Source organism: Protopterus annectens, chromosome 2.part1 (assembly GCF_019279795.1).
Source record: "Protopterus annectens isolate FY-2018-M chromosome 2.part1, PAN1.0, whole genome shotgun sequence".
Taxonomy (NCBI): Eukaryota; Metazoa; Chordata; order Ceratodontiformes; family Protopteridae; genus Protopterus; species Protopterus annectens.
Window position 1 is genome coordinate 1,527,339,253 of NC_056729.1, and position 21,566 is coordinate 1,527,360,818.

Sequence of the window (21,566 nt, forward strand, 5' to 3'; positions counted from 1 at the left end):
CTACTGTTTTATCTTGTTTCATCTGACGATGTTATATAAGCAGTGCGTGCATGTGTGCATGTATGCGGACAAACTAGATCTGGGGGACTGGTAGTGGTGCATCCTGGGATATAGTAAGCTCAGCCAATAAGAGACTTCGCTCTTTGGCATAAGCGTGCCGAGTCGGAGCCGAGGGATCGGCTCCGAACCCATCAGTCAGAATGTAGGCGAGATGGATCCCAAACATCTGAAGTTATGGTGAGTACATAACTAAAAGTTTGTTGCATTTGAACAATAAGCTTTAGATGCAACTTGTTTTCCTTTGAAAATAAGATTTTCTCTCTTTCCTTACCCAGGATATTTTATCAGGTCATGACTGAGTCCAACAGGTGTAACAAAAAATGCTCTAAGATGCACATCAAAAAATGTAGAACCAATAACTTCTAGGAACCTACCAGCCTCATGTGCCCAGCATAACTTAGCTACTTCATCCACACTTATAACAGTGAAGTCTTGGCCATTTAGGGTTTGTTAAAAGGATGGAAGAAAAGGCTAAAAACTATGACAAAGTGCGGAAAAAAACAAAAAATAAATAATCTATCCAGATGGTGTTGGGACAAGATGGGGGTGGTCTGGGGATGTGCAGGGTAGCCTTTGTGCAACATGGGGCATAGACTTCTTCTTCAATAGCATCATTTTACTTAAGGCTGGCCTTGTTGAGTACAGACATCTGCAGTGTAGATAATCCATAAATTGGCTATAATGAGTGGATACTGAGGTAGTCTGTCAATGAAACTGACTGAAGCCATCTGTTATTTGACTGCAAGTGATGGTAACTGACCTGCCATAACAGAGCCCCACTGTCGCTCGTCTAGTCAGGATACAATAGACAAGACTTTGTGGGTTCTGTTCAAGCAGCTTTATTATGTACAAACACATCAGGACTGATGCTTCTTAACTTTAACTTAGGTAAACTTATATACAAACCAGCAATTACACTCATACCTGCTCACTCTCTGGTTGCACTCTCAAAACGGCACTGAGATTAGCAAATGCTCGGTATTTATATGCACGTTCAGTCCTTGAAAAGCTTCTTAAAGATACAACACACACACTCTTCTACATCCTCCCTCTTTGAGAACTGTTATATGATATAGACAATATCAGCTTGACATGCAATCAATACAAATAATTATCTGTCATGCATGCAATTATATAGAACTAAATACACGTATATACAGTGAAGTCCAGGTTGCTGTGTATTTCGCACTAGGTCTGGAAATACAACCAAAGTGTGTGACATAAAATTTAGAATCAGATTTAACAACTGGGACTGTCTCTGCTGAATGTTCAACCTTAGGTACATCAGGAACATCATCAGGGATGGAAGTAGAAGTTAAGACGCGTTGTGCAACAGGAACATTGTCTGGATTGCTCTGAGATTTACAGTGTGTATCACATGAACAATGCTGTAATATCGATTCTGGTACAGAAAGAAGATGTCTGTGATTTCTCCTGTACTCCACACCCTCAGATTCTACACAGTAGGATGTTGGCTCAGTACATATACTTAGTTACTTGACCAATCCAATCGAAATCTTTCGTTGTTTGTATCCTCACCGTCTCTTCTTCTTTCAATGAATGAAGAAATCTACTAGATTTATCACAGCTGGACTTCTGTAAAGAATGCTTCCTCAATAATTGGGCTCTAATGGTTCTGTTTTTCTTAGTTTTACACCTCAACAGACTGGAACTAATAGGCAATGTTGCTCTGGTTTGCCTGGATAGAAGTCCCTGAGCAGGCGAGCCAAGTATATTGTCACGGGTTATGTTTCTGAGATTGAGTAAATTCAAATAGACATCAGTATTGTCACACTTTGTCCTTTCAAGTAATTGCTTTGCAATCTGAAATGCACGTTCAGCTAGTCCATTTGACTGTGGATATTCCGGCTTACTAGTAACATGTACAAAGTCCCATTCTTTTGCAAATTTCTGAAACAACTGACTGGTAAATTGGGTACCATTGTCAGAAATAACTTTGTGTGGACTACCATGGACTGAGAAATGATGTTTTAACTTACGGATAACAGCAGTGGATGTTACGTTAGGTAGTAAATCGATCTCAAACCAGTTCGAATAAGATTCTACCAATACTAAGTAATGCTGACTGTTCTACTCAAATTTATCAGTGGCTACTCTTGACCAAGGTAGTTCTGGAACTTTGTTTAGCTGAAGTGGTTCTCTTTGCAAATGCGGTTTAGTTCTACTGCATACTGAGCAAAAAAAAAAGTACTTTATCAATGCCTTTTACCAGAGAAGGCCAAAATACTTCTCTCGCCCTTCTTTTTGTAGATTTAGAACCTGGGTGACCATGATGCAAAATCTGAATATATGTTGTAAGGAAGCAGGAACAACAATTTTAGGACCTTTGAAAATAATGCCATCTTCCATCAACATCTCATCTCTGTAAGGAAAATAAGTTTGCACATCTGGTGTACACTGGATTGCTCTGACGGCCATCCAACATTAATGTAGTGGTTGAGCTTTTGTAAAACTGGATCAGTTTTTGTATTATTTCTCAGCTCATCAAGTCTCGTGTTAGAAAAATTATGTACTTCCATTACGTCAAAGTCAAAATTCTCTGCCTCAAGCTGTTCTGTTGTATTTCTGGGCAATCTGGATAAGTTATCAGCCAGATAAAGAATTTTGCCTTTTGTATAGACCAACCTGAAGTTGTACTTTTGCAATCTGAGCATCATTCTTTGTCATCTTGCTGGAGCCAAATGCATAGGCTTCTTTAGAATAGTAACTAGAGGTTGGTGATCAGTTTCAATCTGAATAGCTCAATCATATATATAATCACAAAATTTTGAACATGCAAATACTATTGTCAAAAGTTATTTCTCAATCTGAGCATACTGCATTTCAGTTTTGGTAAGGGTTCTAGATGCAGAGTCTACTGGTCTAACTTCTTAAAGGATAACTGCACCAAGAGCAAATTTTGAAGCATTACAGGAAAGCACTACTGAGCCTTCGGTTTGAATTTCTTCACCTTGATAAGCAACAAGTTTTGTACTACTAGCCACATTGAGTTGTTCACCAGCTCTCACTTTAGCAAATGTGTCTGCTGACATAACATTACAGTTTGAACCATTGTCTGCTTTGAGCTCGGTGGAGTTACCATTGATCTGGACAATACAAAATACTTTGTTCTTTGCCAACAAATTCACTGCATCAAACTTTTCACCAATTATTGATACATCATCTACGTAGAAAGTAGAATTGCAGCTCTTAATATGATCAACTTGCTTTTTCAGTGACCTTTCTTTATAACTGTGTGGGATTTACTTGATTTGCACAACTTTTGAAAATGGTTCCATTTCTTAAACGTGGCATTGCTGACCAAATGCCAAGCATTTCTCTCTTTTAGATTACTGATTGGCACCACAATTGCGACTGTTAACTATAAAGCTAGAATGGATTTTGCTGATTCATGCTGATACTGCATTAAGCATGCTCCTTTAACTGAACTAGTCTTAGAACTTGCTGGAAAACTACATGGTTTCCTCAAAGAACCCACAGGGGTTGTGGCTGCCATGTGCTTAGACCTGTTTCTGTGTGTCACGTGTTGCATGCTGTCTATATTTGCTCTGCAACCTGCCGAAACCGTACCACTTGCAAGCATACTTGTGTGCCTTTTTGTAACTTCAGGGATTTGACAAATCTCAATAGCTTTGCTTAGCATTAAATCACTGTCACAAAGCAAAATCTTTCTCTCAGCAGCACTATAAATACCACACACAAGCCTGTCCTTTATTAACTCATCTTTTAAGTCACCAAACTAACACGCTGTGATATAAGCTGCAAAAGTCTCCCTGGTTTCTGATCTCTTGTGTAAAACAAATGCCTCTCTAATATAATATTTGTCTGTGGGTTACACATTTCCCTGAATTTGCGCTTCAAACACTCTGGGTCTTCCCTTGATTCAGCATGTACAACAATATGGTGGTTTTCACCTTCTCCCTCATATACTGCTGGTGCATACACAAATGAACAGTCTCTTTCAATGGCCTCTGATCCAGCTAGGTTTAGCAAAATTAATGCGCTGGTGCATGCATCTTTGTCAAAATAAGTTGTTTGTATAAAAATATACTCTTGCTCAAATATTCTCCAGTTCTCTACAATATTCTGATCAAATGCAAGTGATTAGGTCTTTCAAAATCCATATGCCATATTAACACATACCAGTGAAGGATTTTGCAAATATGTATGAACACACACACATAAACATATGCCAGAAATTTATGCCAGTATTCGTAACTATGCTCAGTAGCACAACAAGCCTCTGAATAACTGAACTTTGCGAAACAAGTCTCTCTGGCACTGTAATACTCTTGAAATTACTGTACTGCAGAAGTTATTTATCATTTTAAGAAACATTGCAAAATAACTGTACTATGTGAATGAACCAGGCAGAAGAGGCTCAGAGTAAGAAACATTTCAAAGTAACTGCACTTTGTGAATAAACAGTACATGGCACACTGAAACTTCTCCAAAATGGGAGTACTTTGCTAGATAATTCTTTACAGTGCAAGAAACACTCTGCAATGACTGCAGTTTGCGAATAAACACACCCAGCACTAGAAACTTTTCAAAATGGCTGTATTTTGACTGTACTTTACAAAACAGTTGCACTTTGCACACAGATAAACTTTTTGGAATACATGCACAGTAATAAGCACACACTATAAGCACTTTTACACACTGAGATAGTTTGAATAACTCTAGTTATGCCCTGAATACAATAAGAAGTAGTAGTTATGAGAAAACACAACACTTTGACAAAACATGCAGTCATCTTGCTTTATTTATACTTAATGTGCCCCCTTTGCCCTTATTATACTTGTTTTGTTTGTTTAACCTCTTTCCATACCCATTATACTTTTCTTGTGCTCGTTTTACAATTCCAGGGTAACTCCAGGCCCCTTATATACTTTTCTGATGCTCATTTTATCAAATCTCTTAATTTTAAACATTTTGTTTAATCAACAAACCTTTTGTGCCTCTCGCTTAATAATGCAGTTTGTACCCTTGTAATGCTCCGTTTTATCTTTCTAATAAAATAAACTGTTTGCGCAAGTTTTCATTACCTTTGGTTCTTTTCGGCTCTTTTTATGCTTGTTTCTCTTAGTTTACCTTTACTGTTAACACTACACCATGTAGCTCTGGAAAGCAGTCTCTAGAATCCCGGTTCTGACACCATGTCACTCGTCTAGTCAGGATACAATAGACCAGACTTTGTGGGTTCTGTTCAAGCAGCTTTATTATGTACAAACACATCACAATTGAAACTTATTAACTTTAACTTAGGTAAGCTTATATACAAACTAGCTATTTCACTCATGCATGCTCACTCTCTGGCTGCACTCTCAAAATGGCACTAAGATCAGCACTTACTCGGTATTTATATGTACATACAGTCCTTGAAATGCTTCTTAAAGATACAGCATACATACTCTGTTTTACAACAACACCATTCCAATTAATCACACCCATTAATTTGCTTTATGTAGCACCTCTTGCTTAAAAGCCACCAGCCACCAATGCTAAAAAGAGATGAGGTTGGAGGGGGCTTAACGGTGAAGGGTTAAGATGCAGTGGTTACTGTTAACTGACACCTTAAAGTGGTCACTAAGAGATAGAGTAGTTAAAATATGGTAAAAATAAAATATCTCTAGACCAGGCACACTGGCATTACAATGGTGTGGGCAGAGGTAATGCAGGACTCATTGTAAATAAGTTAATGATTCTGAGTTCAAAAATTTTCATTTCAAGTTTTATATAGCGTGACAAGTTTGCAGGTTGCTCAAACTGGATTGCAATGCACACCCATAAATCACAGCATTGAACATACCATCATAGTACGCAGGATATAAATACTGTTTATATGTCCTCAGTAATGAACTCATTGTATAATTGCCCTGGTATTCATAGACATAGTTTGCAGTTCCATACAATATCTGTACACTACATGTGTGGTCCACTGGCACGGCAGAAGCTTGATTTATAAAGCTGATTAACATACTGCCATGATGGTGGATGGTGGGACCATCCATGGAACTATAAACATGGAGGCATTTCTGTACTGCCCTGCAGCTTCTCCCCACACACACGCATGCACTGAAACACACACAGACACACACACGGACACATTTACACCCTTGCATGTAGATGAATTGACACACTGTCACTCATGCACAGGTGCAAACAACACAAACACAATCAAACTGTCACCCAAATACAGACATACAGACACATGCACCAGACTCCCTGCTCCCTGGATAACTAATTTCATAATTTTGTAGCATCCATTGGAACAAACCACGGTCAAGTAAAAAATTTCTTCTAGAGCAAATACAATGTGGCCGACACAACGTTGCATAAAACAAACACTTTTAATATAAGACGTGGTAAGCGCTTTCACCGTTAAGGCTTCATCAGACCGTATAAATGAAATAGAATCAAGTCCTTCTTAAATAAGTAGCTTCATCAATAATTCATTAATTAAGCATGTCATGCTTATGTCATTTCCTTTTCATTAAAAACAAAATGCAACTACATCAAGCATCATATAGACTCAGAAACCTGTAACTTTCTCTAATACAAAGTAATTACATCTAATCGTAATTATTTCAAATATGGTGCTTCAACTATGACATATGCATTATTTGAAACCTAATAAATATGTAGTTATTGTACAGAAATAATTATAAAACCATTAAAAAACACTTTATCACATAGAATAATTACATTATGTAACCTTTCATAATAATTAATTGCATATTCAAACCAGTGTATCAAGTAGCACTGGATAATCAAATGTTTCACCTAAAAGACTTCATTCTTCTGTTTTACAATACTGGCTTCAGGGGTATTTTATCATTCAGTCCGGGTCTCTTATCTGCTCTGAGTTTTATAATCCATTTCAACTCACAGTTTTCTGTATAATTTTTAATATCCCCTCCTCTACAGTTAGGACTAATAACCTGTAACACCGAAAACTTGAAGTGATGTGTTGGAACTACTTCTAATAAATGTCCAGCTAGTGCATTATGCCCTGATTTAATATGCATGTGATATAGATGTTCTCTCATCCTTTCCCTTAATTTCCTGTTGGTTTACCAATGTAAAACGCACTACAGGACATGCTTCTAGCAAGATATACCACATGTTCCATTTGACAATCCGCACTGTTATAAAAATTGAACTCTTATTGTGTTGAAGGGTGTAGAAAAGAACTGCAAGTGTCAATAAAACTTTCAAAAATTACACCTATTACAGGGTTTCGTTCCATGTATATTCTTATCATTACTCATTTCTATTCCTTTTCTCATGTCTGGTGGATGACACAGAAGCTGTTTCCTCCTCCTTTTTCCCCTCCTATGCAGTAGCTGGTTACTCATCTGCATGTACCATTTTCCTAACCTACTGACAGCTGTGGTAATTTTCTTTTGTACACATTTAGCTAACATAATCAACCACTTGTTTGAGGTACAGCTGTCTAAATAAGGCCCCCTGAGAGCCCTTGTGTTAAGAGGATCATTTCTCTTTCGTTGTTTTTAAGTCTTCTAAGTCTGAAAAAGAATGACACAACATGTCAGCAATACTATATTAGTACTTTACTGTGACCACACTAAAATCCATATCTTCTCTTGTTTCTTTACGTTACTGAATCCCAAACTGTGCTACAGAGACATTATTTCAAAAGGTACAAATGCATCAGGTAAATCCCTTCTTACCTGCATCACAGGTGAGACACATGAAACACTCTGGCAAACCATTTGGTCGGTCCATGTATGTGCCCTTGGTGCAGTTAGTACACTGTGTGCTGTCTCTGTCTTCCATAGCACAGTGCTTTTGAACATGCGACCCTAAAATGAACACATCTTGTCAAAGAACATAATAATACAAGTTGGAATGAGTAAAATATTAAGAATTTTCCTGTGTCACTAACATATCCATAAACATGACAACTGTCATATATATGCATTTAAGAGAGAGAAGTTCTGTCATCAGACTACCTGGGTGGCACCTCAAACAGCAATACTTCTCTACAGAATATTCTAACGAATCGCATACATCTCCCAATGCAAGCTTCACCAGCAAAATAATCTGCAGATTAAATATAAAAATAACTTTTTAAAAAGAATTATAGTAGACTTTTCCAGCTTAAATGGTTTAAAATCTAATACAACAAATGTGTTTTCAGAATTAAATACAAAAATTCCCAAATATTCTTTCTTACATATTCTGTGCTTTACAAATAACTGCAAGAGCAAACTGAGGAATATATTTTTATTCATTACGTACGCAGATCCAGGGATGCTTTTCAGTCATGACACAAATGCTCAGTTATACATATAAACAACACACAAAATTTAAAACTTAAAAAACAGAGCAAGAATTTACCTGTAAACAAAATAACTGAAACACAATTAAGCCCGAAGTCAGTAGAATGTAGAAATATACATCAGTTCTCTAGTAAGCAAATTAAATATATTTTGGCTGTAGTATAATGTCCACTATTTTTACAGCAATTATATCCATAGATAATTTGGAACAACAAATACAATATACAAAGATGTATTTATTTATTGATTTATTTACATTTGTTGACCGGGAGTGTCCGACTGGACGTAGGTCCATTTTCAGCGGAGGCCCGGGGAGAAAAGCTCCACAGTTAAAATCAACAGACAGTAGTTACATTGGATTACACAGCGATTAACAATTTAACATAGCAATTAATTACAAACATATTTACAGATGAAGAACATAGTACATCAGTAGACAACTAGAATCTTTATCTTATCATATTTATATAATATGGATCAATGATTATTAGTCGAATGACCACAATGTTGAGGACCAGTATCAATATTGTAACGTCAAAGCACATAACGTTGACATGTTGTTCACATGCTCGGGGAAGTACACCAGAGTGAGCTAAACCAACAACAAGTGTTTTTGCCGGGGGACAAAACACAACGCTACATCCCCCATACCCCTTGCTAATGAAAAATACTAACTCCGAGATTACACAATCTCAGGAGAAAGGGAATATTCTCCTACCTGGGAATTCTCAATCGACACACCCATTGACCGTCTGTTTCTGTCGACTAAATGGTGTTGACCAAAAAGATGTCAATGTCAACTTTGTGATTGTTTAATCGCAAATCATACGCACACACACACATATATATATATATATATATATATATATATATATATATATATATATATATACACACACACACACACACACATATCTATTTATATATATATATATATATATATATATATATATATATATATATATTGGTCTACGTCTAAATTTCAAACTTTCACAACTTCAAATTTCTTACAGTTGAGACCATAAGATCAAAGTTTTGAAACTTTGAAATTAAAAAAAAAGACCCTTGCATCCACCACACCCCCTGCTAATTAAATATACCAACTCTGAGATCGTACTACAGCTTGGAAAATGATAAATACACTATTCCAATCTCCATTTAAAATGGTTCAGAGTTTCAAAACTTCGATCTTATGGTCTTGACTGTAAGAAATTTGAGTTGTGAAAGTTTGAAATTTAGAAAAAGACTAACAGATATACATATACATAGATATATATATATATATATATATATATATATATATTCACACAGAGACATATGTATATATATATATATATATATATATATATATATATATATATATATATATATATATATATATATATACACACACATACACACACACACCTGTTAAAATGCCAGGTTTTTGTGATATAAAAAATGAGACCACAATAAATCATTTCAAAACTTTTCTCACCTTTAATGTGACCTATAACCATGTACAATTCAACTGAAAAACAAACAAATCTTTTAGGGGAAAAATAGAAAAAAATAAAAACTGTACAATAAGCTGGTTGCACAAGTGTGCACACCCTTAAACTAATACTTTGCTGAAGCACCTTTTGATTTAATTACAGCATTTACTCTTCTTGGGTAGGAGTCTATCAGCATGGCACATCTTGACTTGCCAATATTTGCCTACTCTTTCTTGCAAAAGTGCTCCAAATCTGTCAGATTGCAAGGGCATCTCTTCTGCACAGACCTCTTCAGGTCACCACACAGATTTTCTATTGGATTTAGGTCTGAGGTCTGGGGTCTGGCTGGGTCATTCCAAAACTTTAATTTTCGTCTGGTGAAGCCAATCTTTTGTTGATTTGGCTGTATGCTTGGGGTCATTGTCATGTTGAAAGGTGAAATTCCTCTTCAGCTTTCTAGCAGACACCTGAAGGTTTTGGGCCAAAACTGACTGGTATTTGGAACTGTTCATAATTCCCTCCACTTTGACTAAATCCCCAGTTCCAGCTGAAGAAAAGCAACCCCAAAACATGATACTGCCTCCACCATGCTTCACCGTGAGGATGATGTTCTTTTGGTGATGTGAAGTGTTGTTTCTGCGCCAAACATATCTTTTGGAATTGTGGCCAAAAAGTTAAACCTTGGTCTCATCAGACCATAACACATTTTCCCACATAATTTTGGAAGACTTGATGTATTATTTTGCAAATGTAAGCCGGGCCTGGATGTTCCACAGCCAAGACATATGGAGAATACGGAAGATTGTTGTCACATGTAGTACACAACTAGTACTTGCCAGAAATTCCTGCAGCTCCTACAGTGTTGCTGTAGGTCTCCTGGCAGCCTCCCTAACCAGTTTTTGTCTTGTCTTTTCATCAATTTTGGAGGGACGTCCAGTTCTTTGCAAAGTCCCTGTTGTCCCATATTTTCTCCACTTTTTGATGACTGTCCTCACTGTGTTCCATGGTATATCCATTGCTGTGGAAATTTTTTTGTACCCTTCTCCTGACTGATACCTTTCAACAATGAGATCCCTTTGATGCTCTGTAAGCTCTCTGTGAACCATGTTTTTTGCTGTAGCAGGCAACTGAGTAAATGTCAGAAAAATCCTACTAGGACAGCTGAACTTTATTTGGGGTTAAACAGAGTCTCTTTAATTGATGGCAGGTGTGTACCCAAGAAGACCGAATGGTGTAATTAAATCAAAACGTGCTTCAACAAAGTATTAGTTTAAGGGTGTACACACTTATGCAACCAGCTTATTGCACATTTTTTTTATACTTTTTCTCCTAACAGATTTGTTTATTTTTCAATTGAATTGCACAGGTTATAGGTCACATTAAAGGTGGGAAAAGTTTTGAAATGATTTATTGCTGTCTGAGAGTCTATTTTTTTTATATTACAAAAACCTGGCATTTTAACAGGGGTGTGTAAACTTTTTATCTCCACTGTATATTTTATATATACATTTCCATTAGAGGAAGAAATTCCACCTTAGGTCTCCCCTGAAAATCAGCCACTGGCCTTCTGGGAGTCATCTGGTCAACAAAGAACAAATACAAAATTCAAATGACATTTGTAAAAACTAGATATAACAAACATAGTATATAAAACGGGTTCCTATTACGTGATCAAAGACGCATTCTGTCGAATGCATCTTGATCGACCGTAAAAGAACAAAAAGGCAAAATAGCGAAGTGGCTTTTAAGCGAATTCTTTCCCTGGGAAAGAATTCACTTGGCCGCTTCCATTACTTTGCTGTTTTTGGCATTGTAATGCGATCTCAGAGTTGGTATAAGGGGGTGTGTGGGGGTGAAGCCCCCCACTTTATGTACTGTTTTAAAGGTTTTTTTTTTGGAACAGCTTTCACTTACATGGGGTCGATTAATCATCGTTTGCTTATTTAAGCATTTGATGATGTAATATAGACCCTAAAAAACAAGAAAAATATTTAGACTGCTGCATATTGTCAACCATTTTTTGCCTATGAATGCACTTGCTTTAGCAATCAAAAAATCCAATTACTTATACAGATTAGATGCACAGACTCAGGTGCCATATTACAGGAAAGGAATCTTATGAGAAGGACTGAAGAAGTGCCTCAACTGTACTGACAGCAAGGCACTTTCAGAAAGGCAAAGGTAAGGATAGAGTTGGAGAATGTAAAAGCATACAGAATGAATACAGTATGCAAGGTCCCTCAGTCTCTAGTACAGAAAGTAAAAGACTAGTTATGCACAATGGCTGACAGCAGCTTATTTAAGAAGGGATACAGCCCAAAGACTGATGTGTACTCGATACCAATCTTAAAGAAAAATGATCAGGTGAAAATTTAAGTTGATTTCAAAACACTGAATGAAGCAGATAAACTAAAAAAAGATTCAGTGTACATACTCCTGAGATAAAAACTTGCAAACTTGAAAGGAGCTACTGTATTTTTTTTGTCTCAATGCTATAAGTAGATTTCTATAGATACCCCTGTATCCTGAGAGCAATAAGTAACTAGACTTATTGCTACCATTTGAAATTACAGGTGTTCCTGAGGTACTTAGAGGAAAACAATGTCAACATTGCAAGACCTGGAGGAAGTAGCAGAGTTTATGGACAAGGCTTTAGCAAATGGAAGCACTATGGAACAACATGATTTATACTTCAGAAGCATCCTGCAACATATTCAGTCCACAGGACTCAGTTAAATGATAGTGTAGACTTAAAATGAAGCAGCTCCACATTTTGTGGCACTTAACTGATGTCTGTGGTCAGGACCAGACCAGATGGAAGTTATCAGGTAACTCAAATCAACACTGAACCTTAAAACAGCTATACTCTGGCATTGTTAAACTTATGGAATTAGGCATAAACCCCTATATAACATGCTTGTTAGCCAGCTGGTTCACAGATAGGACCCAGGAAGTTAGAACTGGTGAGACCACTTCCTCGAAGAGGCCATTCACCAGTGGAGTCCCTCAGATCTCTGTGCTGGGCCAGCTACTGTTTGGCATCTACTTCTCAGAAGCCAAGGCTAATGTTAAGAGCTTCTGGTTGACTAAGTATACAGATGATTGCAAACTTGGATCAGTCACAGAATCCCCACAAGGCACTAACATCTTACAAGAGAGTCTAACACAAACAAATGACTGTTGCCAAAGCCATGGCTTAAAACTCAACGCAAAAAAATGCATTGCAGTACTTTTTTTGGAGGTCCACCACCCCAGGAAACTACATCATCAATAAAGCACCCCTAAGAGCTGACCCGCTAGTCAGGGATCTGGGAACACATGTAAACCATAACCTGGCCTTTGACCAACATGTATCCAAGGTAGTATGGCAATCCTTCCATGTTGCACAACTTATACTTAAGTGTATGGCATCAAGGTCCAGGGAAGTCACTGTACCACTGTACTCATCCCTCATCAGACCTATCATTGAGTATAATGCTCCCTTTGGTATGTACCTGATGAGACACATGTAGCAACTGGAAAACCCACAAAGGTTCCTTACAAAAAGGATACAGGGCATAAACACAATGTCTTATGCGGATCGCCTCAAAGCCCCATCTCTGTATTCATTTTGCCACAGGCTACTGAGAGGTGACCTTTGCCTGGGATACAAGGCACCCCTGGACTTTGCTCTGATGAACCTTTTGCACATCCACTAAACATACATCAGCACTACTACATCTAAAGACCTAAATTTTGCTTGCAACATAAACAGGACATGTTGGACAGACAGATAGGTATCTCAGAGAATTCCCTTTCTCTGGAACAGGCTCCCCATGCACGTCAAAATCCCTCCCTAACCCTATTTAAGTGCAACGTGGATGGGAAATTGAAAATTCATCCCTGGTCAGGTACCCACATCTCTGATGGTCAGAGGCAGTCAGTAAATCATATCATAACCAACAATCACCCCTATACAGATTTCTAAAACATAAATTGTGGGACACATTCTGGCTGCATGGCTAAGCTTATAAAGGCCCTAGTGGACATTAGCCTAGTATACACCTATGCGAGCTCATGACATGGCACACTATTTGGAAAAATATATTCCAAGCCTTTCTACAGTGGAATAACCATTGTGTGATCTGCTAAAGTACAAAAAACACAAAGACTTGGGAAAATACTGGCAAACTTCACTAGACCAGTTGAAAAATGACAGCCCACTCCTTAATTATTCATAGGAGGTTACTAGGCTATCGACCAGGAGGTCATTTCAAGCCTAGCCATTTCATACCCAGAACAGTATTTAGAAATGACTGCCCATGTCCAGGAGGGTTGTGGTCACTATCCCTGGTAAGAATTTATGGTGCCTCATCCAGTTGTCCAGGTTCCTTTTGAACAGTGTTATAGAGGTGCTCTGCTTCACGTGAATTGGCAGCCTATTCCAAACACACGGCAGTCACTGGGAGACAAATCTATCCCTCCAGCACATCCTATTTTGTGTAAGCACTTGCTGTTGATTTAGGAAAGTAATGCCTTATTGTCTGTCACCAAAATGAAACTTACTAGCCCACAGATACACTTCCCAAACCTCTCACAGGCCCAAACACATGCTAAATACTCTCAATCTGGTTGCACTTCATTTCTATAGCCACAAGTCTCTGGGAACAATATGCCATGTAAACTGAACTAGTGTCCTTTCAGCAGATGCTAGGAGTTACGGCACTGGGTGAATGGTAGCTACATGCAGAAGAGCAAGTCAATGGCATACTGTTCTCGAAGACTTATGGGAATAGAAATGAGGCACACCTAGACTAAGAGTATTTAGCATGTGTTTAGGCCTGTGACAGATTGGGAAGTATCTTATTTTTATTTATTTTATTTTATTTTACATTTGTTAACCAGGAAAGTCCGACTGGATACAGGTCCATTTTCAGCGGAGGCCCGGGGAGAAAAGCTCCAAATGTACAAAAAACAAGTGTAAATACAGTGAAATTATTACAGTGAGTTATATCACAACTGAGATTTGTTTAACGATATGTACACACAGGTACATGTTTTTCTCACATACACACAGGAAAGGTTGGAAGCAAGTAGCTGAGAAAGAAATAGTTAAAGATTTCATCTGAAAAAGGAAAACACATATATTAAGGTGGTTATCATACATGGTGTAGTGTTAACTTTAAATCTTTCCAGTAGGTGGGTGATACACAGAATTTTAAACAGTTGGAGAGTCAGAGTTTTATTCTTGTAATGAGGTTCTCATTTATGAATTATGTTTGAGTGGGGGTTAGTCTGTGGGCTGGTAAGCTTAATTTTGGTGACAGACAATAAGTCATTACTTTCCTAAATCAACAGCAAGTGCTTACACAAAATTCAGTTAAAATGTCAATGACTTTTGATATGAGAGGAGATTCATACCAAACAGAGAGTACATGGCAGGCAAATCTTTTGTAGCAGTTACAGCTTCCTGAAAACTCTGTGAAAAAGATGAAGCCACACACATACACACATAGAGAAGCCAAGTGTTAGATGTCAGTTGCCATGGAAGGAATTCATACAACTCTGTAGAGGGCGGACTGTAGCAAACCAGACACATTAGACGATGACTAGTTACAAATAATAATTCAGCTTATTTGAGCAATATGGGCAGTATATTATGTACAGTAATATTCATTCATTCTCTGATTATCTGCTTTGTAACTGTAGCAGTGTGGCTGTAAGTCCTCAACTTTGGCCCCATGCACCAAGTGGCCTTGCTACTGCTCCAGTAGGTGGCTCCTTTGTTTGCTCTCATATGTTAAAGATAAACTTTTTTTGCAGCAGAATAAGGACTAACCCAGCAATACTCCTAATATGAAGAAAATTCAGAATGACTATTCCTAATTTGGAAAAGGCTGCAAAATAGAAGAAGCACCCAGACAAGGATGCAGATGAAAAGACAAATAAAGCCTGTTTCAACAATCAACACAATGGTGCAAGACATGTACCAAGCTTATGGCCCTGGGACAGTCATTACCAAAATAAAGTGAGAGAAAAGCTCTGTTTTACTACAACTGACATCATGGTGTAAACATCATACTGATGTTATGTCCCTGGGATAGTGACCTCACCAAGTTAAAGCAAGAGAAAATGTCTATTACTACAATCACCAGAATGTTGTAAGAGACTTGCTAAAGCTATACCTTGAGGACCATGTAGTTACTGAGCAACAATATGTGACATAATGTCAACAGCTTTACACAGATTTTATCCAAAGAACAGGGTCCTGAAGCTAGACCAAAAGAAGACATGGACCTCACCTGTAGTCAAAGATGAAAGCAGGTCAGTGATATCCTACTTTACCAAAACAGAAAAGGAAGCAACACGTAGATACAACAGGTGCCTCCTTCAAACAGTGTTTACATTTCAAATATCAGAGGCTGCAGCACTTACATAGGTTCATAGGTAAATAGTAGGCTTAAACTCAGCAGACCATTACACAGCTGGCCAATAACCACACGTCAGAATCAAACCCTGTATCAGTGAGGTAAACACCGTAACCATTATGCCAAATCCTCATATCATCTTCTCTTAAAACATAACAGCCCCCTGCCAAGGAACACAGCTCATCAAGAGAGTACCTCATCAGTTTCAAATATTGCAGCAGATGCAAAACATGAGAAGTCATTTAATGCTACTGCAGCTGTCAGACTTGGAAAGTCAGGGAACAGACAGAGTTTATCGCTGGCCTTTCTCTCCAATATTTAGATAATGAAAAGATGTGCACGGTAAATGTTTGATCTTATAAAGAAAAAATTCAGGTAATTTTTCAACGGGGATACTTTATGTGTGGGTATACTCGCAGTGATGTCAATAGCTAATAGGGAGGAGGTGTGTTTCAAGTTAGACAATGTCATCTCATTGTGATGTATTGCACAACAAGTGTACATGCACAAAATAACATGTGGTACATTATAGAGTAGAGTGAGTTAGTAACTGTGCCTAAAAATTAAAAATACATGAAGCTTACATTTTGTCTGAAATGTTCTGACAAACCCGATTTGGAAATGTGAAGCCACGGTGGTACAGCGGTAGCGTTGTTGCCTCACAGCAAGAGGTTCTCCTGTTCGATTCTTGGCTGGAGTGCCTTCTGTGTGGTCTGCATGTCCTCCCCGCGGTAGAGTGGCCTCCAAAAGACAAGCATGAATAGGCGTGCCTTTGCTGAAGGTTAGGCATTGGGCTGGCAACTCGGCACCATAAAAATCTACTGCCAATCATTAGCGGACCGGAGTTCCGCTGTGGTGACCCCTAACCAGGAAAAGCCGAAAAGACAAACAACTGAGTTTGTTGACAGTCCCTTGCTCCTGATGCAAGATGAGGTATACCTCTGTGGTAAAAGCTATAAATCAAATTTTTTAAATGGTTTACAACTACATTTGTCATTTTTTTATACACAAAAAGTACAATTTAAGTTGTGCACCTAACAGACAGTTCCGTGGTTTAGAACTTTGAGTATGACCTGGTCTCAAGCATAAGAGAAACCAGATAGGGGTAATAGGGCAGTGCCTGTCTGCCTGCCAGTCCTGGGGCAGGAAGAGAAAGACATGTGACGTAAAAATATGCATACAATTAAAGAGCTGATATTACAGAACAGTGTAAATAGTGTTCTCATTATCAATGAAGCAAAGTTAACATGCACTGAAGGCTATGTGGAAAAAGCCTAACTCAAAGGAAGTATGTCCTAATGTCGGAAAAGTACAAAGTAAGCAATTTACTGATGACCCAAAAAAGTTTTATAGAGAACTGGGAAACAAGATAAAAGGAACTGAAAGACCATCAAAAATGACGAAAAACAGACACATTTTAGAGAAATATTTATGAATATCTTGTGGATAGCAAAGATGCTAAATGGACAGAAGAAGTAAAAGAAAGAATAAGATGTTCAAATGTACAGGATATGAAATTGGATGAAGTAATGGCTAGAGAGACTGAAACAAAGTTTAGAAAAGCTTCTAATTGGAAAAGACCCAGGACCAGATGCAGTACCTAACTTCTGGCTAAAAGTATTAAATCCTTGCATGAAGTTTTAGCAATGAGTTTATGCATACCTTTAATGGGTCTATATTAAATAACCAAAGAGGCGTTTCAGCAAACAGCTCTTCGGCGACACAAACGGCGAGTGAATGCTGGCATCATCAATTTCTTTCCCTGGGAAAGAAATTGCTTGTCCAAAATAAAAAAAAAATCATTAGAAACAAAAAGTGGGGGGGCTCCACCCCACACACACCCCCAACATGGGAGGGGTGTGCTCCCACACACCCCAACTAAATATACCAACTCCAAGATTGCACTATAGTGGGGAAAACGACAAAAGTATGGGGATGGCCAAGCGATTTCTTTCCCAGGGAAAGAAATCGCTGTTCTGAACGATCTCCGTTTAGTGCGTTCGTTCATTATGTGCCGCCAAAGAGATGTTTGCTGAAATGCCTCTTCGGTTATTTAATACAGACTCCCCCCCCCCCAAAACAGACTCCAGCCTGGCTAATAACAGGAAAAACAATACTCCTACTTAAGAGTGAACCTGCAAGCTACCCTAAAAATGATAGGCCAATAACTTGCCTTCCAATGACATATAAACTATACACTGGAATTGATGCTGACAGAGTTTATAGTCATTTAGAAGAAAGCTCAATTGTGGCAATAGAAAAAAAAAATAAAAAAAAGGTCAAATGGAACAACGAATCATTTGTTGTTAAATAAAGTCATCGTGGAGAACTTTAAAAAGGGGAAGAATCTAAGTATGGCATGGATAGACTACAAAAAAGCATTTGACAGTATCCCACATTTATGGATAAAAGAGTGCTTAAAAATAAATAAGTTACACCCCACACTGATAAACTACATCACAGTGACCATGAAACAGTGGCAAACAACTTTGCAATTAAGCCATGTTAAAGGACAAATTATTATTCCAAGGATAAAAATCCAAAGGGGGATATTCCAAGGTGACTCTCTGTCACTGCTGCTCTTTTGCCTTGCCCTTAGCCCATTAAGCTGTCTGCTTAACAGATTAGGTCATGGCTATAACTTGGCTCCCAGAAAGTAACAAAGTGTAAAGACTTATCTTCTCTTTGTCGATGATTTAAAACTGTACAGCTCATCAGATGAGGAACTGAAAGCAAAACTGCAAGTAGTCAAAACCTTTTCAGATGATATAAGAATATCATTTGGTCTTGATAAATGTGCATAAGCAACCTTTAAAGCAGGAAAGCTGCAGCACCAAGAAAACATCAGTTTGGGACAAGACTGTGATATAAAAGAACTTGAGCAAGAGGGAGTGTATAAATATTTGGGAATTGATGAAGGATGAACAAATGCAAATAAAACTCAGTAAAGAATATTTTAGAAGTCTTAAATTAATCCTGAAAAACAGCATTGGCATCTAGGAACAAAGTTCAATCTATAAAAAAACAGTTTATTCTTCCTGTCCTAACCTATAGCTTTGGAGTGACTGACTGGCCCCAAAAGGTGTTGGATAGATTAGACAGGAAAAGAAGGATGCTTCAATGCTCATCAAATGATTTATAAAATCAGTGCTTACCAAGATTATATACTCCCCATTCCAAAGGAGGTATGGGCCTCCTTGAAATTGATTACTTGCATACATGTGCAATCGTGGGACTGCATACATATCTGCTGACCTCACAAGACCCAAACATAGTGAAAGTTTTGAAACATGAGGAGAACAAATCTAAGATGACATCCATTCTTAGTCTAGCAGAAGTATATCGATGTCAAGCAGGAATGGAAATCAAACCAGAAGTAGATAAAAATTAGGCAGCAATTGAATGTGCCAAAAAACAAAAGAAAGAATATAAGGTGAAGGATCAGATGAGAAGACAAGAAATGTGGAAAATGCACAAATATAGTTGCAAGTATAGAAAATGTCTGGAACAACTTCATGTTGATCGGGATCGAATGCAGGAATGGTTAAGGAGAGGCAAATTCAAATCAAAGGATGATGGTTAATATTGGCAGCCCAAGACAGTGGACTACATATATATTGGTTTGCAAAGTCCACTGAATATGTGGGTGAAACAGACAAATGTAGGTTTTGTAAAACACAATTGAAACAGTTGCACACCTTGTTGCTGGTTGTGACATACTAATGGCAGAAGGACTGTATACTGAAAGGCATACTAATGTGGCAAGACTGTTGCACTGTGGATTGTACAAACATTAATTATAATACTGAAGCAGCTGAAAAGCACTGGAAACATGAGCCTTAAAGCATCATAGAAAATCATGACGTTTACATCACATAGGATCACGTGTTACCAACAGTCCAAAAGACAGATGTGAGAAAACCAGATGTAGTGGTCCATAAAAAGAAGACAAAAGTAGTATTGATCATCGAAATCGCTACACCCAGTGACTACAGTGTCTTGTGTACGGACAAGACGCAGAGTCATAAAATATCAGGATTTGCAGGCAGAAATGAGAACAATGTAAAAGAAAGATACCCAGACAGTTCCAATAGTAGTAGGAGCAACAGTTCTTATAAAAAAAGAATCTACAGTTGTATTCAGATACATTACTGATACATGAAAGACACAACAACAACTGATACATGTAACTCCATACAAATTGTAGTAGTAGTCATTACTGGGCACATTGAGGGTGCTGTGAAGAGCACTTCTAGCTGACATCAAAGATTGAATCAATACTAATTTCATGAACTTTAATCATGTTTTGACTTAGGAATGGGGTCTATACCTGTCGTGGTATTAGAAACCCAAAAGATTTGGAAAAATTAAAAAAAAAAAAAAAACAGACATCTCACACATCCAGTTAAACAACATAACATGTTTATAACATAACACGCAACCGTTCCAAGTTTAACCCAGAAGTGTTCACTATTAACCTATGATCTATTAACTGGAACTTCTAAAAATCCTTCCCTTAGATGATGTTATAAATTAATTCAGTTCAACTTTCCTGAATATCCTGAACAGCCTTGCACCTCATAGAAGGAAGGGAATTAAACAAATAATGCATTTTGGCTATCCAAAAGGATAGAACGCTAATGTAGGATAGAGAAAAAGAATGGCAAAAATATAAAATACCACAATATCTTGAAAACTTCAGAATGCTTCGCAATCACATAAATTAATAAAGACAAAAAATCCTATCATAAGTTTCAGAATAATATTAAACAAAACCCTAAAAAATTCTGGACAGCCATTAAAGAAATCTTGCATCCCGGCCATAAATTCAACCCTAAACTCTCTCCCAATAACTCATCACTTGAAACCACAATGCAATTCAATTCTTATTTCATATATAGTATAGCGTCTCTTAATCAATACTTCACCATCATCTAATCTTAACCATGCCCAGCAGCCATTCACCTTCAAACCTGTGCCCACATCCTATACAAAATGGGTCTATATAAAAAGCCCGAAACGCTGGAACATCGAAGCTATGTACATCGACACATAAAGGTCGATGTACATAAACACAGAAACATGTAAATGGCAAAAATCACAACAGAAAACGTGTTTAAGCCAGCAGCGTGATTGTGGGGATAAGGAAATATATCCTTTTCCCCACTGTAGTGTGGTCTTGGAGTTGGTATATTTAAGTGGGGGGGCACAGCCCCCCACATAGGGGGTGCAGGGGTTAATTTTAAGTTTTTAATGTTAGTGTGAACGTCGTGTGAGGCTCTCTTTGTTCACAT

The 21,566-nt window shown here is 37.7% G+C and overlaps 1 protein-coding gene across 2 annotated transcripts in view; it reads right to left on the bottom strand.

Annotated features, from left to right (window-relative positions):
* LOC122794521 (tumor necrosis factor receptor superfamily member 14-like) overlaps positions 1 to 21,566 on the bottom strand; it is a 120,199-nt gene that overhangs the window by 84,234 nt on the left and 14,399 nt on the right. For both annotated transcript variants that reach the window (XM_044062983.1, XM_044062982.1), the window contains exons 2-3: positions 8,061 to 8,151; positions 7,779 to 7,910 (exon numbers count right to left, since the gene is read on the bottom strand). In XM_044062983.1, coding sequence (XP_043918918.1) covers positions 7,779 to 7,910; positions 8,061 to 8,151 — 223 coding nt within the window. The remainder of the gene's footprint in view (positions 1 to 7,778; positions 7,911 to 8,060; positions 8,152 to 21,566) is intronic.